General features: G+C 35.9%; 1 protein-coding gene across 5 annotated transcripts in view; it reads right to left on the bottom strand.

The window, feature by feature from the left end:
- The window catches only part of IPO11 (importin 11), a 228075-nt gene that overhangs the window by 82847 nt on the left and 128358 nt on the right, over positions 1–16870 (bottom strand). For 3 of the 5 annotated variants that reach the window (XM_021939382.2, XM_021939385.2, XM_021939386.2), the window contains exons 25-26: positions 9022–9117; positions 8145–8258 (exon numbers count right to left, since the gene is read on the bottom strand). The exons of 1 other annotated variant lie outside the window; for it this stretch is intronic. In XM_021939382.2, the coding sequence (XP_021795074.1) occupies positions 8145–8258; positions 9022–9117 (210 nt within the window). The remainder of the gene's footprint in view (positions 1–8144; positions 8259–9021; positions 9118–16870) is intronic. One more of the 5 variants, XM_021939383.2, reaches the window with a different exon arrangement.

The following is a 16870-nucleotide window of genomic DNA, read 5'->3' as shown; positions in this document are numbered from 1 at the left end:
TGAAGTGCAATGGCGGGATCTCAGCTCATTGCAACCTCCGCCTCCCGGATTCAAGCAATTCTCCTGCCTGAGCCTCCCAAGTAGCTAGGATTACAGGCATGTGCTACTATGCCTGGCTAATTTTGTATTTTTAGTAGAGACAGGGTTTCACCATATTGGCCAGGCTGGTCTCAAGCTCCGGACCTCAGGTGATCCACCACCTCGGCCTCCCAAAATGCTGGGATTACAGGTGTGAGCCACCGCGCCCAGCCATGAGGAATTGTTTCTTATGGATGAGCAAAAAACAAAAACAAAGAGTGGTTTCTTAAGATGGAATCTACTCCTGGTGAAGATGCTGTGAACACTGCTAAAATAACAATGAATGATTTAGAATATTACAAAAACTTAATAAAGTAGCAGCAGAATCTGGGAGGATTGACTCCAATTGTGACAGAATTTCTACTGAGGACCAAATAGTCCATCGTCATCATTAAAAAAAATGAAGTTTCAGTGATTCTGTTATCACTACCAAAACAACCTACTGTTCTTTATCCTTTGCCTGCAAATTCCTTCCATCCTCTTTTATTTTTCCTTTTCTTGCTCTCTGAGGACCATTTAGTCTTCAGTAGAATTTTTGTCAAAACTGGAGTCAATCCTCTCATTCGTGAAGGGAAGAGTCAATTGATGCAGCAAACTTCATTTGTCTTATTTTAAGAAACTGTGACAGCAACCCACACCTACAGCAACCACCACCCTGATCAGCCAGCAGTCATCACTATCAAGGCAAGACCATCTACCAGCAAAAACATTATTCACTGAAGGCTGAGATCACTAGAATTTTCTAGCAATAAATTATTTTTAATTAAGGTACATACATTGTTACTTTAGACATAATACCACTGCACACTATTAATATACTACAGTATAGTGTAATTATAACTATATGCATTGGAAAACCAAAAAATTTGTATGACTTATGTTATGAGGATACTCATTTTATTGTGGTAGTCTGTAACCAAACTCAATATCAAGTATGCCTATACAAGTTTTCTAAGATGTCAGAAACAAATCTAGAATGTAATAATAGTCTCATATTAATAATTTTCTGGTGTTTTTATTAAATATTTTAGTCCTTCAAATATTCTATTAAAACTACATAGTAAATGGTATTGAAAAAATGCTGATAGTATTTAAATGCTTTTTGTTCATTTTGACAGTTAACAAATGTGTTTTTATTTCAAACACAACTGTCTATTGTCAATTCATTATGGTCCTTTACTTTTTTCCCTGATTGTTGCAAAAATTCTTTACTTTTGCCAGTGGAATTTTAATAGGAAATAACTGACATTCTGATAAAATATAATTTAGACCCTTCAACTCTTAATAATTCTTAAGCATCTTTGCTCCCAAACTTTATATTACTAGCAATAGTAAGCCACTATATTTTTGTTGAAATAGTAAAAGTTTCTTTATTCCAGGAATAAATACTAATTTTAGTTTGCACTGAATCCTATATTTACAGCAGTTATTGAAGGCTTTTAAAATTGTTAAATATACCAGAAGATGTCCTAAACTGCAGATTATTGATAGTTTATTATTGATAAAAATTTCTTCACTGTACTCCTGCAGATTCAAAACATGTGTTTACAATATTTAAAAGGAATGCTCAATTTTTATAGTAAAATTTATACCATTAATTGTAACACTTATCAAAGCCACTTTTTACCCTGTTTGCTAATTTGCAGGATTTATGTCAATATTTTAACAACTGGTATGACCACATTGACACCTATCAGCTGAATATCAGTTCTGGGCTGCAGAATTTATAATTAGTTTAACAGAGATTCAGAACAGATTTCTAAAACCACAGTATGTTGAGCCCTGGTATAAAGTTCTAGGTGACTTACAATAATTCTAGCCCAACAAATGAAAAAACAAACAAACAAAAAAATAGAAGGCAGAGAAGAGAGGGCTAAGAGTTCTTTTCAGCCACAGTTTGAGTATGGACAATGCAGGAAACATACGAACCAGTCAAACCTCATCAGTGTAACATGACAAATATCAAACCAGCTGTCCAATCCAGAAGACCAAATGTCTAATCCAGAATAAGAACACAGCATTCTGGAAAGGAATGTGTTCTAGGTACCAGCACAATGAAGTGTGGATATAAAAACAACATAGAATTGGGAAGAAAAAGAGGGACAAATAGGCATTGTAAGATCTGGATTAGCCCACTAGCCTATAGATGGAGGCATAACAGTATTTCCCTTACATTTCTATTACTGATTTACTGTAAAAACAAATGATATGTCAATGGGAAGTGAGAGACCATGGGTATATTTTAAGTTCCTAAGCAAGAAAGAGCTCATGCCAGGCAAGGTGGCCCACCCCTGTAATCCCAGCACTTTGGGAGGCTGAGGTGGATGGATCACCTGAAGTCGGGAGTTCAAGACCAGCCTGACCAACATGGAGAAACCTTGTCTCTACTAAAAATACAAAATTAGGCGGGCATGGTGGCGTGCACCTGTAATCCCAGCTACTTGGGAGGCTGAGGCAGGAGAATCGCTTGAACCTGGGAAGCGGAGGTTGCAGTGAGCCAAGATGGTGCCATTGTACTCCAGCCTGGGCAACAAGACTGAAACTCCGTCTCAAAGAACAAACAAACAAACAAACAGACAAAAACAGGGCTCATGACCATCTCAGAGTTGTCATCAAGGATATAGAGACACTGACAATAATGTTTAGGTAACACATTGAGGGGCACCCACAAGTGAGGCCAAGAATTCAAATGGGATCTAGGTGACTGAGGCGAAAACCCAAGATATTCAAGGGGACAGGATCCTCATGCACCAAGGGATTTTAGAAAGGGCTGGATATGTGAATAAATCTAACAAGAATACTGAGCCCTCATCAAGTAGAAGTTTTGTAAAATAATCACAAGCTACAAAAAAGCCACAAAACAAACAATCAAAACCAATTACAGTAGGAATCTGGGGGTGGGGGAGTGGAAGGAGTACCCAAGACTAGGAGAGCAAGGAAAGGAAAGATAAAGGAGGATGGAAAGAAGATGAAAGGAAATTGCAGGAAAGGACAATGAAAAGTAATACAAAGTAGGTTGTTTTGGTAATGATACCAAAATCGCTGAAACTTCATTTTTTAAAAAAATTCTCATTTTAATTTTTTTTGTTTTAAAAAACTAAACTTTTTTTTAGAGACAGAATCCTGTTCTGCTGCCCAGTCTGGAGTGCAGTGATCATAGCTAAACGCAGCCTCAAATTCCGGGGCTCTAATTTGTTTTAATTTTTGTAGAGATGGAGTCTCGCTTTGTTACCCAGCCTGGTCTTAAGCTCCTGGCTTAATCCTCTCACCTAGACTTCTCAAGGCAGTGTGATTACAACGCATGAGCCACCACACCTGGCCACTGAAACCTTAAAATGTGTTTGCTTTCAAAGTTACCAAGCAGTAACTGGAGTAGTCCTCACATGATACTTTAATTACATGATAAGCAAAGCTAAGCCATTTTATTTATTTTTATTTATTTACTTATTTTTGAGACAGAGTCTTGCTCTGTCTCCCAAACTCGAGAGCAGTGGTGCGATCTCAGCTCACTGCAACTTCTGCCTCCCAGGTTCAAGCGATTCTCCTGCCTCAGTCCCCCAAGGAGCTGGGATTACAGGTGCCTGCCATCATGCCTGTCAAAAGCTAAGCCATTTTATTACTCAATAAGATGTAATTTTTTTTTTTGCATTAATGATGTAGTATTTTAAAACTAACAGCACCCCAAAGAAATATATTAATGTTAAATTACATTTAACTGACTTAATATCTCACTGGATTGCATTTGTATTTAATCAGATCAAATGTTGATATAGACTCATATGACATTTTTTTTTCCTTAATTAAAAACTAGATAGAAGAAAACTGAAGGTGGCTGGACACAGTGGCTTATGCCAGTAATCCCAGTGCTTTGTGAGGCAGGGGCAGGAGTATCTCTTGAGACCAGGAGTTCAAGTCTAGCCTAGGCAACATGCAAGGCTGTATGTCTACAAAAAATTTTAAATATTAGCCAGGTGTAGGGCCGGTTGCAGTGGCTCATGCCTGTAATCCCAGCATTTTGGGAGGCCAAGGCGGGCAGATCACAAGGTCAGGAGATCAAGACCATCCTGGCTAACACGGTGAAACGCCATCTCTACTAAAAATACAAAAAATTAGCCGGACGGGGTGGCTGGCGCCTGTAGTCCCAGCTACTAGGGAGGCTGAGGCAGGAAAATGATGTGAACCTGGGAGGCGGGGCTTGCAGTGAGCCGAGACTACACCACTGCACTCCAGCCTGGGCGACAGAGCAAGACTCCGTCTCAAAAAAAAAAAAAAAAAAAGGCCAGGTGTGGTGGCACGCATTTGTAGTCACATTTACTTGGGAAGCTAAGGTGAAAAGATCACCTGAGTCTAAGAGTTTGAGGTTGCAGTGAGCTATGATTGTGCCATGCATTCTAGCCTGGATGATAGAGTAAGACTCAGTCTCTAAAAATTTTTAAATAACACAGCAAATTTTTAAAATTTAAAAACATAAAAAAATTTAAAAAAAAAAAAAAAAGACATACCATGTTCATGAACTGGTGAAATGAATACTGTTAAAATGACCATACCACCAAAAGTAATCTGCAGATTCAATGCAATCGCTATCAAAATACCAATTATATCCTTCAAAGAAATAGAAAAAAAAAAATTCATATGGGACCATAAAAAATCCCAAATAGCCAAAGCAATGCTGAGCAAAAAGAACAAAACTAGAGGCATCACATCACCATATTTCAAAATATACTACATAAGCCAGGTGCAGTGGCTCAGTCCTGTAATCCCAGCACTTTGGGAGTCCAGAGCGGGTGGATCACTTGAGGTCAGGGGTTCGAGACCAGTCTGGCCAAAATGGTGAAACCTCGTCTCTACTAAAATACAAAAAGTAGCCAGACATGGTGGCATGTGCCTATAAGCCCAGTTACTGGGGAGGCTGAGTCAGGAAAATTGCTTGAGCCTGGGAAGCGGTGGTTGCAGTGAGCCAAGATTCTGCTACTGCATTCCAGCCTGGGCCACAGAGCTAGACTCCATCTCCCAAAAAAAAAAAAGTGTGTGTGCGTGTGTGTATAACAAATACAATATATATACTACAAATACAGTAACCAAAATAGCATGGTACCAGCATAAAAACACACACAGACCAACAGAACAGAGAACCCAGAAGTAAATCCATACATTCACAGCCAACTGATTTTAGAAAAAGGTAGCATGAATATTCATGGAGAAAGAACAGTTACTTCAGCCACAGTGCTAGAAAAACTGGATATCCATATGCAGAAGAATGAAACTAGACCCCTATCTCTGGTGATATACATAAGTCAACTTTAAATGAACTAAAGACTTAAAATGTGAGACCCACAAATATAAAATTACTAGAAGAAAACAGGGAAAACACATCAGGACACTGGTCAGAGAAAAGATTTTATGAATAAAACCTCAAAAAAATAGGCAACAAAAAGAAAAACAGACAAACGGGATTCTATCAAACTAAAAAGCTTCCATACGGCAAAAGCAACAAACAACAGAGTAAAAGGACATCTCACAGAATAGGAGAAAATAGTTGCAAATTATACATCCAACAAAGGATTACTTTCCGAAATATACAAGGAACTCAACCAACAGCTAAATAAAAATAATAATCCATTTTAAAAGTAGAACAATTATCTGAATAAAGAGCTCTCAAACAAAGAAATACAGATGGTCAACAGGTACATGAAAAAATGGTCAACATCGGCCAGGCGCAGTGACTCATGCCGGTAATCCCAGCACTTTGGGCAGCCGAGGCGGGCAGATCCCCTGAGGTCAGGAGTTCGATACCAGTCCGGCCAACATGGTGAAACCCCATAGCCAGGCAGGGTGGTGGGTGTCTGTAAGCTCACCTACTTGGGAGGCTGAGGCAAGAGAATCGCTTGAACCCGGGAGGCAGAGGTTGCAGTGAGCCGAGATCGTGCCACTGCACTCTAGCCTAGGTGACAGAGTGAGACCTTGTCTCAAAAACAAAACAAAAAAAGGATCAACATCAATAGTCATCAGGGAAGTGCAAATCACAACCACAATGAGATATCATCTCACTCTAGTTAGAATGGCTATTATGAAAAAGGCAAAAAATAACAAACGCTAGAAAGGATGTAGAGCAAAGGGAACTCAGGCACTACTGGTGGGAATGTAAACTAGTATAGCCATTATGGAGAACATCATGAGTTTCCTCAAAAAACTACAAATTGAACTCTTGTATGATCCAGCAATCTCACTACTGGATATATATCTCTCCAAAAGAATTGTATTGAAAAGACACCTGTTCTCTCATCTTTATTACAGCACTGTTCAGAATAGCCAAGATATGGAATTAACCTAGGCACCCATCTACAGATGAATGGATACGGAAAATATCACACACACACACACACACGAATACTATTTGATCTCAAAAAAGAATGAATTCCTGTCATTTGTGGCAACATGGGTGAGGCTAGAGAGCATTATGTTAAGTGAAATAAGCCAGGAACAGAAAGATAAATACTGCATGTTCTCACTTCTCAGGTAGAAGCTAAAAAAGATGACCTCAAAGAAGTAGACAGTAGAACAGTGGTTACTAGAGACTGGGAAAGGTAAGGGGAAAGTGGGGAGAGAGAGAGAGATTGGTTAAAAGATAAAAAAAATCACAGGTAGATAGGAGGAATAAGTTCTAGTGTTCTATATAGCACTGCAAGATGACTACAGTTAACAGTAATATATAGTTTCAAATAGTGAGGAGGAGGCTGTTGTATGTTCCCAATACAGAGAAATAGCAAGTGTTTGGGGTAATAGATATGTCAATTACCCTGATTTGATCACTATACACTGTATGTATAGAAATATCACTATGTACTCCATAAATGTCTACAACTATTATGTGTCAATTAAAAAAATTTAAGAGATTAATCTGTAACTTTGGTGATTAAATATTTACTCATTGTGACCTCAGATTGAATCTTCATGAACTAATGCAAGGAAAGAAGGACACATATTTCAAGAAATGTTGGAAACATGACCAGGCCCCTCATGGAAACAAGAAAATGAATACATAGTAATGGCATTCTGATGTTTCCTCTGGATCATTTTAATTTTCTCTCTTATGTTCTTAAATATTTTTAGTTATCCGGTAATCTCAGCACTTTGGGTGACCAAGGTGGGAAGATCACTTGAGCTCAGAAATTTGAGAACAGCTTGCACGACACAGCAAGACTTCATCTCTACTAAAAATTAAAAAAAAAAAAAAAAAAAAGAACTAAAAAATATGTATTATCCCATTTCAATTAAAATTAATAAGCTAATAAAAAATATACCCTATTTATTTATCAAAACAAAGGTGGGGATCTCTGATTAGTCTAATTCTAGAAAAGCTACATATATTTAAAAATTTGTACTTCCTTATTCTGGATTTCCTTATATTAGAAATAGTTGTATTTGTTTTCAGCCATAAACCAAAAGATTTTAAAAATTGTCTCCAATGTAGATATACTGGTTAAGTATACCCTATCTTCTATATCATATAAATCTTAATAAACGGATTAATGACTTACAGCATAATCTTATTTGAATTATCATATATATAGTCTTAAATCACCTCACTGAAAAACCCATTCCAAACTTACTCTGGTAATAGATATCAGCCACAATTTTTAAAAGTAAACCTTTGCTAAAAAGGTCATTTCCACAATAATCAGAACAGAAATTCTCTCAATCTGTGATATTAAAAATAAGTTAACTAAAGAAATAATACAAAGATGTTACATCACCCCATGCAAAATACCCGTTTTCAGATTCTGTATCAGTGAAGAAAAACAGCAGCTATAAACAAACCAACATTATATTCTATGGCTAAGCAGAATAAAATCACCTATTTTGAGCGAGGACAAAAATTTGTAAGTTTCAACTGCCACTTACAGATTCCTTTTTCTATCCCAAATTATTGATATAGCATAAAGATTTAAAATGTAAAGGTCTAAATATTATAAAGCGACTTTTACAAAGACTCATTATTTCATCAAACTATTTCTAATTTATATTTAGATAAAGACTTCCTTAAATTTAAGTACATTGATTCTTACCTCCTGATTAAATTTATGGGCCATCTCATTAAGCAGTGAAGAAAAAAAACTAGTGTTTTGTAGTAGAACTCGACCCATAACTCCAAGATACGTGGACATCACTACAGGATACCTCTGTACAATTAAAATACAACACTTGTAAAATTGTGTTATAGTACAAGTATAACCAATCACTGACACAGTAACAAGCAACACGGATATAAAATAACATTCTCCTCCATATTACTTCTCTTTAGAATGAACTGTCAATATTGCCTGAGTTCTAACTTACTAAATACATGTATGAATTATACGCATCATCTATCTATACATATATATATATGTCCAATAAAGAGAAAGAAACAATATTTACCAATTTCATATATTACTTTTTTTTTTTTTTTTGAGATGGAGTTCACTCTGTCACCCAGGCAGGAGTGCAGTGGTATGATCTCGGCTCATTGCAACCTCCGCCTCCCAACACTGTATTACTTTAAATACTCATAACACACACAGGTCTATGGATCTATTTAAGAGAGCTGTTCTTAGAAAATAACCAGTGGTTTAACATATTCAGTCTATACCAGCATTAACACTATCCTGCCCCCCTCATATTCTTAGTAGTCAAGCATTGGAATTAAGCCATTCACCATTCCTGTACTTCAAATGACTTTTGTGTGAACATACATGCATATGTTTGAAAGAGACATGTCAAAGAAAATCTATGCTTCCCTGTGTGGAACAGGAAAAGACAAAGGCGTCTAACTGCCCTGAAAATTTAACGTAATTTAATATGATCCAAATGACAAGAAAAGTTTTCCTTCTGCATCTAATAGAGTAATTAAAATTAGAATCCTATAGTCTAATACTACCTTTGGAACTTAAAGAAAAATCTTACCTCCCCTTCTATAATACCCTTGAAAACATAGGGTAAAATCGGTTGAAACATTTGCGGACCTAATATTGGGTTCACTTTAAGGGCATTTTCTACAACCTAAAACCCAGAAAGAAACATTGGTGATAATACTGAAAGTCATTCCTTTATGAAAAACACATGTAAGGAAACAATACACTAAAATAAATATCACAGACCAAATTAAGAATGCAGAGTATGCAATATTCCGACACCAGACACACTTTTACAAGGTAATCCATTTTAAAATTGCAGTTTGATATGAAGTATATATTTACACACAGCTATATATCTTGCATACAACTGTATTTAATCACATTGTAATAACATAGGTATCACATGCAGTTAATGTAATTCTTACCCTTGCAATTTAAACAAATAACCCTTAAAAATGATGCACTAATAGAGGCAGCAAAAGGCATTTTTAAAATATTGGCTTTTTGATAGCTAAACAGGAAGTTAGTAACACCTATACTCACTGCCCAGAAATAAATCCACATTTAAGTCAATCAATAAATTGGAGGAAAAAGGCATGTGGCATATATACTGCATATTTATTAAATTAGAAATCATATTTCATTAATAATTACACTGTTAGTCATGAGTATTGATTGTTACATGTGAAAACGACATAGAAATTATTTTGATATGAGTGAGATGTTTCTTCTATAACAAAAATGGGTAAGCATGAAATTCAAAGCAGGGTGGAGGCTTTTTGTTTATTGTTGTTTTAAGTTTTAGGAGGAGAAGAATGCAGTGGTCAGGAAACAGCAAAAAGGACCAAAAAGGACATTTACCCCACACTTCCAGCCCAAGTGCTTGAGAGGTGGGGAAGGAAACAGATACCATCTGAGAGAGTTGTGGGCAAGGAACAGTCTCAGGGTAGAGCCAAGTTTCCCTTATGACTTCTATCAATGATTCTCAAGATTGACTACTGACATTTTGAATGAAGAGAACCATTTACTGTGCATAGTCATCCCATGCATTGAGGGAGATTTAGCATCTTCCAGTGTCTGCTTACTGTGTGCCAACAGTGTACTCCAAAAATTATGACCATCAAGAATACTTCCAAGCATTTCAAAACAGTCCCAAGGTAAGCAAGTAGCAACCATGGTTGATAACAACATTTGCTGCTGCTCTAATTTTGAGCAAGAAGTGAAGGTAATGTCCAAATAAAAGATTAAAAATATAAAGACTTTACTGTGGGGCAAGCACTATATATGCTACTACTAAGAGATACAGGTTCACAAGATATCAATTCCTGATTAAAAGCAAGAGAAGATAAAATTTGAAACAATAAAATTTTATCTCAATAAAGTTTATTTTTTTGGGAAAAAAACACCAAAACTAGATCTGGGAAAAAAAGATTAACATGGAAAATATACAGATAAGCTAGTAGATTGAGAGAGTCATAGAGGCAGATATCACCAGACAGTATTTATCTGTGAGTAGAAAGTAAGGCCACCTGCCCATTATTAAATACATGTATAATTTCACTCCCATCTCAAACCCTACTAAAATTGCAGAAAAAAAATTTTAAGAGGGGGAACACAATTTTAAAAGGACAAGAGGAATGAGAAACATACACTGAAAGCAAGAAAGAAGAAATTCAAGAGGAAACTGACTCATTAAGTCAGAGAAAGCTGAATCCCAAGGTGTCAAAGGAGAAAGCTGAGAAGCAACCAGATTTACTTCATGTAACTTCCCCCACTTTCTCTACTCCAAAAACACAGAAAGTAGCAGAACCTTACACTTTTCAGAAGGAGAAAGGGGAAGCTAAAAATAAAAAGAAAGAAAATAAGACTGGTTGAAAGTCTGTCTAAGAAACAGAGTGCTACATATTTTCAACTCTGTAGTATCTGGACAACTGATGCCCAATCCAGGAGAACAAAGACAGTGTATTTTCTATAAAGACTCTAAAAGAGATTGCTTCCAGACTAAAAGAGCTCATCAGTGCCCAACAGAATGCATTTAAATAAACTTACATCACGGCACCTCATTCTAAAATTTCAGAATAGGAACAAGCAGCAGCTACAAACTTGGAAAAGAAGGAGCCCCAAGGTGGGAGTCAGCATGGCTCTGAAGAGACTTCCCCAAGAAAATTAAAGTAACAGAATCCTTGATGTGTCTGAACATATTGGACATCTGTCAGACAGTTCAGTGAACATAAAAAAAATTATACCAAAAAAAAAAAGGGTAAGTATTACTTCCAGGGAATACAAAAGATTGTACAGAAAAGGAGAAGTAAACACAGCTGACTACATGTCTCAGCTTTGAATAGGAAATATAGGAATCATGATGTAAACACTGAATTTTGATTACTTGGAGGACGAAGGCACAGAGGAAGTACAAAGGCGGTATCAATACATACTGCCTACAATTAACAACTCATGAAGGAATAACACAGGGGTGTTATTTCCAGATCTGATCATAGATACAAAAGAATCAATCGGCTCCAAACAATAAAAGTGGTTGTCTCTAAGCAAGGAAAAATGGCAGAAAGACAGCTGACTACAGTGTTTTTCTTTAAGAAACATTATACATCTGTCTAGTTGACTCTAAACTATGTCATATAAAATTCTGATTAAAATTTTAAAAACAAAACGGTTTGAAGAGAATTTATAGTAATAATACAGAGCTGTGGCTGGCCCCAATCCACAGGAATCCTTATAGTTTTATTTGGCACCGGGGAGCAGGGGGTTGTGGCAAGGGGGTATTTAGAATTAATGTAAGGATTAAATAATCCCCACATAAAGCAGTATCTGATTGAGTAAATAAATAACATAGTCGTATACACAAATATTTCAGGGATAAAATAGAGTTTTTGTGGTCTAAAAGGTCAGGAACCATAGCTAGAGAAGTTTCTGAAAGAAAAATATCATTATCAGACTTGGGTGCAGAGGGTATGGGACAGAATCAAGAGAAAATTCAGAATTAGAACTGGCAACATACAGAAAAGCTGAACAGTGGACCAAAGGTGAAAAAGTCTTTCACTGCTCCTAGTTTTCCTGTTTGGTCAAATGGATACAATTGTGGTATCAATAATAATAATGACATTCCATTCTGATATATTGAATTTGAGGTGCCTGTGGGAAATCCATATGAAATGGTCCTATATTTTTTCTCTTACACTGAAAAATGCCAGGTCCTATAACCTTATTTCTTTCTACTATTCATATACGAGTTTCAAAATAACAATACCAATATTACTGATGACGATAACACTATTGAATGCAATTACAAACATTTTTTTGTTGTAACATTACATCCCACCAGGGATATACATGTGAAATACTATGTATTAAAATGACTTGAAATATTCTTCTCAAATAACTATGCCACCAACATCATAACAGTTAGATTCAAATGTTTCAGTCTGTTTTGTATCTTCAGTAATTTTTTCCCCCCAAATCATACTTTACCTCTACATGGTTCCAAACTCTAAAATATAAAACAGATATACATCTTGACAGATCTAGTTTCACCCTCTCCTCCTCTTTTTGCTAGATAGCTACTTTAATTACCTGGTTTATTCTTCCACTGCCTTCTTCCACTTTTTAAACAGAAGAAAACTAGAGACACCGCTCCTTGTTTATATTCTCAAACTCATATAGAGATTTTCTTCATTTCTTTTTAATGGAATGCACAGTACTCCACTGTATACCTAACAAGATGTGGTACTTCAATCATCCAATTACCCATTACTAATTGTTTTTTGACAACATTTTGTTATTACAAAAAGAACTTTTGCACTTTAAACCCATTCCCTTTCAAAATATACCTGCAACAGATTGTGTTCTTAAAACTTTAGTGAAAAATGCAGGATTTAACAATTTACTTGACTTACGCTTACACTGTATACAAAGTGATTAAACGCATAGATCCTAAAGTCAAAACGCCTATGTTATATTATGGTTCCAATGCTAACTAACTGTCAGCCTTGAAAAAATTATTCACCACTTTGTGATTTAATTTCTCATCTGTAAGACTGGGGAAAAGAGCAGTACTATCATCATATGTTTATGTAAGGATTAAATAAAATCTATGTTTTGTATGCTTAGAATGTGTAGCACGTGTTAAATGCTAGTATGAGCTACTATTATTACAGAATAAGTTATACCTTAAAAATATTTGTGTCATCTTATGTCTAATCACAGTGAAAAAAAGAAACTTGGCTTGACATTGCTTAATACGACCACGACCAGAATGAGAATTCAAAGTCATAGTAGTATGGCTATAATATTGACAAATTTCAAATTAAAGAAATGTTAACAATTTAGAGTATTTTATCATATAATTGTATTTCTCTAGATAACATGTTGAGTCACAAAATAAAGTAAATTCTATTCTTTGCTCTATACCATTTGCTCCAAAAGCAGGCATACTATACTGGGCTCTCTATCCAATTTTCCTAACATTGTAATTTTCTGCTTCAAAGAACAAAGAAGTTACTTGCAGATACTGTCAGAAATTAGTATAACTGGCATTTAGTAAAAAATATATTTAAAATGTTATATAGCATACTCTATTAAGAAATGGTATCTGAGAGATACTAAAAATGAAAATGAGCTAATATTAAAAACTATTGTTATTGTTATACTAGAATTCTAAGAACAGGAAAATGCCAAAAATTCTGAGAGTTTGCCCAGTCTTCAAATATAGCAGTAAAATGAAAGCACTATTGTCCTAAAATAGTCCTTAACATAAAAATACAATTTATTCATGATAATGAATATATTTTTAGTATTTAACATCCATTTATTAAATAATAAAATCTAGTTTCTAAGATTTTTAAACCAAACATACAGACTGAGCTATAGCAATATTTGTACAAAAATACCATCTTAAACACATATTATCAGATTCTCAGTTTTTCATTCTTTTTCTTTTTTTGAGGTTGCGGTGAGCTGAGATCACACCATTGCACTCCAGCCTGGGCAGCAAGAGCGAAACTCCGCCTTAAAAAAAAAAGAAAGAAAGAAAGAAAGGAAAAAAGAGAGATGCTGTCTTGTCATGTTGCACGGAAGGCTGGAATCGAACTCCTCAGCTTAAGTGATCTTATAACCTCAGCCTCTGAAGTAGATAGGATTAAAGGCACACACCACCATCTCTGACTCCAAATTTCTTAATTCAAGTATTTGTATCCTAATAATAATCTACTGTTGGCATACTTACAGAGAAATTGCCTTAATTTGTAATTTGTATTAAATGTTACAAAAATAATGACTATGTATTTGACTACAGATTTTTGATATGTAGTAAGTTAGTTTGGAATTTTCAATAATGAAAAAGTTTACAAAGATTGTGTTATTCTGAGCAGCCAAAATAAATAAATAAAATACAATTAATTTTCTTCTTCTTTTTATTTTTTTAAATGGGGTCTCACTCTATTGTCCAGGCTGGAGTATAGTGGCACAGTCTCGGCTCACTGCAGCCTCCAACCCCTGGGCTCAAGAGATCCTCCCACTTCAGCCTCCTGAGTAGCTAGGATTACAGGCACACACCACCATGCTCAGCTAATTTTTGTATTTTTTGTAAAGACAGGCCTCACCGTGTTGCTCAGGCTAGTCTCAAACTCCTGAGATCAACTGCCTACCTCAGCCTCCCAAAGTGTTGGGATTACAGGCGTGAGCCACCGCACCCGGTCAAAATAATTTTTTTTTTTCTTTTTTGAGATGGAGTTTTGCTTTTGTTGCCCAAGCTGAAGTGCAATGGCACCACCTTGGCTCACCGCAACTTCTGCCTCCTAGGTTCAAGTGATTCTCCTGCCTCAGCCTCCCAAGTAGCTGGGATTACAGGCATGCGCCACCGTGCCCGGCTAATTTTGTATTTTTAGTAAAGACAGGGTTTGTCTATGTTGGTCGGGATGGTCTCAAACTTCCAACGTCAGGTAATCCACTCACGTCAGCCTCCCAAAGTGCTGGGATTACAGGCATGAGCCACCGCACCCAGCAACCAAACTATAATTACTAATTATTTTAAAAAGTCAGCGGAAATATGCAGTTCTTGCTGATAATACACATCATTGTATAAACCACGTGCTTAGTTTTAAAAGTAAATTTAATAAATGTATTAAGCATTTATTTCCAATAAATGGTCAAAGGATAAAGTAAAACAACTTGGTTTCTCTACAGCCAAAGATCTTAGCAAACAAATTATTTTCCCTAAAATTGTAGTAGTCTATTTCCCCCCATAGAAAGACTAAATAATGAGACAGCTATATATTACATAAAAACAGCCAACTCTTATATTCACTTATTATATGCTAGGCATTGTTGTAACTGTTTATAAATATAAGCTCAAATATTCCTCACATCTATCCTAGGAAGTAGGTAAAGTTATCATCCCCATGTTACAGATAGAAAATGACGAACAAAGAGTAATCTGTCCACATCACATAGCTGTGAAGTAGCAAAGCCAATGTTCTAACCCTGGGAGTCTCCCTTCAGTGGGTAGTCTTATCTGCTATGCTACGCTTCCTCTAATAATTTGGTAAGAGTATAATAAAAACAAGTAGAATCACAATGGCCATTCCAAATAGTTCACAAGTTGTCTTTCAACAATTACGTTAATAACATTGTTGCAGAAAAGCCAAAAGTGGGGGATGGGGGTGAAGTCAATTCAAATTTAGTCTGGCAGGTGCTTAAATGTGAGAAATCACCTTTTCTTAATCACTTAGAATACATATATTATAATTTAACATGGAAAACTTCAGGTACTGCATACTTACAAAATAAAAATCATTTAGTATCATTCCTCATCTAATAAATGAGGAAAATGAAGGCCAAAGTATACTCAAGAGCCATAAAAGTAGCAGGGCAGCATATGCAAATCAAGGGGCTGGTCAAGGAGAGAATTCCAAATGGATCCTCAGTATAGGCAAGATGGCATTTATACTGGATGCACATCTTCAACATAAAAATTATGGATTCCTCGTCTTTCAAGTCACTTACTATATATGTATTCAGAGCAAACAGAGCACACATTTACTGAACTTTGGATAATGGAGAAGCTCAGTATAATAGAGGAGAAAGGTTAAAACAGGAATACATACAGAAAAATATCTGTAAAGACAATATTAAAATGACATGGCAATTTTCACTTGTTTTAATCACTCCCACACCACCAATCACTTTTTCCTCAAATAGTCAGTAAGTCCAACGTGTTAATTCCTTATTTCCTCTTACCTCCAGAGAAGAATTTATCGCCAAAGCAAAAGCTAAAGCTGAGATTGTGTAAGACTGAGTTCCTTAATCTATTGCCACTCTGTCAGTTTAGTAAAGGCATAAATGCAATAAAAATTCACAAAAGCATTTTAGTAAGCAACATGTTTGATGTTACTTGTAAGCTTTGGAGCTAGGAGAATACTTTGAAATTAATAATAAATGTGGATTAATAGACTAGTGCAATAAACCAGGCCTCAAGTATCCACAGTCTCAACAAGCCACATGCAGATTACTGTTATTACAAATCCTTTAGAGCCCACATGATTCTTGGTAACAGTGGTTTATATTCTCACCCTGGTTTATATTCTAAACCCCTGGCTCTAAAAAAGAAACTAATAAACTACAAAATTAAAGTCAAAGAGTTTTGCCATATTCCAGATGTAATCAAGGTAAGATGAAGATATTAGGGAATGCCCTTAATCAATTATGACTTTTGTCCCTGCAACAACAAAAACAAAACAGAGACGTAGACAGATACCAGGAGAACATCATGTGACAGCGGAAGCACAGATGGCTGGATTACATATTCACAAACTAAGGAATGCAAAAGACTGACTGCAATCACCAGAAGGTAAGAGAAAGGCTTGGAACAGATTCTCCCCCTGGAC

This window comes from Papio anubis, chromosome 5 (genome assembly GCF_008728515.1).
Source record: "Papio anubis isolate 15944 chromosome 5, Panubis1.0, whole genome shotgun sequence".
In the NCBI taxonomy this organism is placed as follows: domain Eukaryota; kingdom Metazoa; phylum Chordata; class Mammalia; order Primates; family Cercopithecidae; genus Papio; species Papio anubis.
This window is presented reverse-complemented; position numbering and strand designations above follow the sequence as displayed.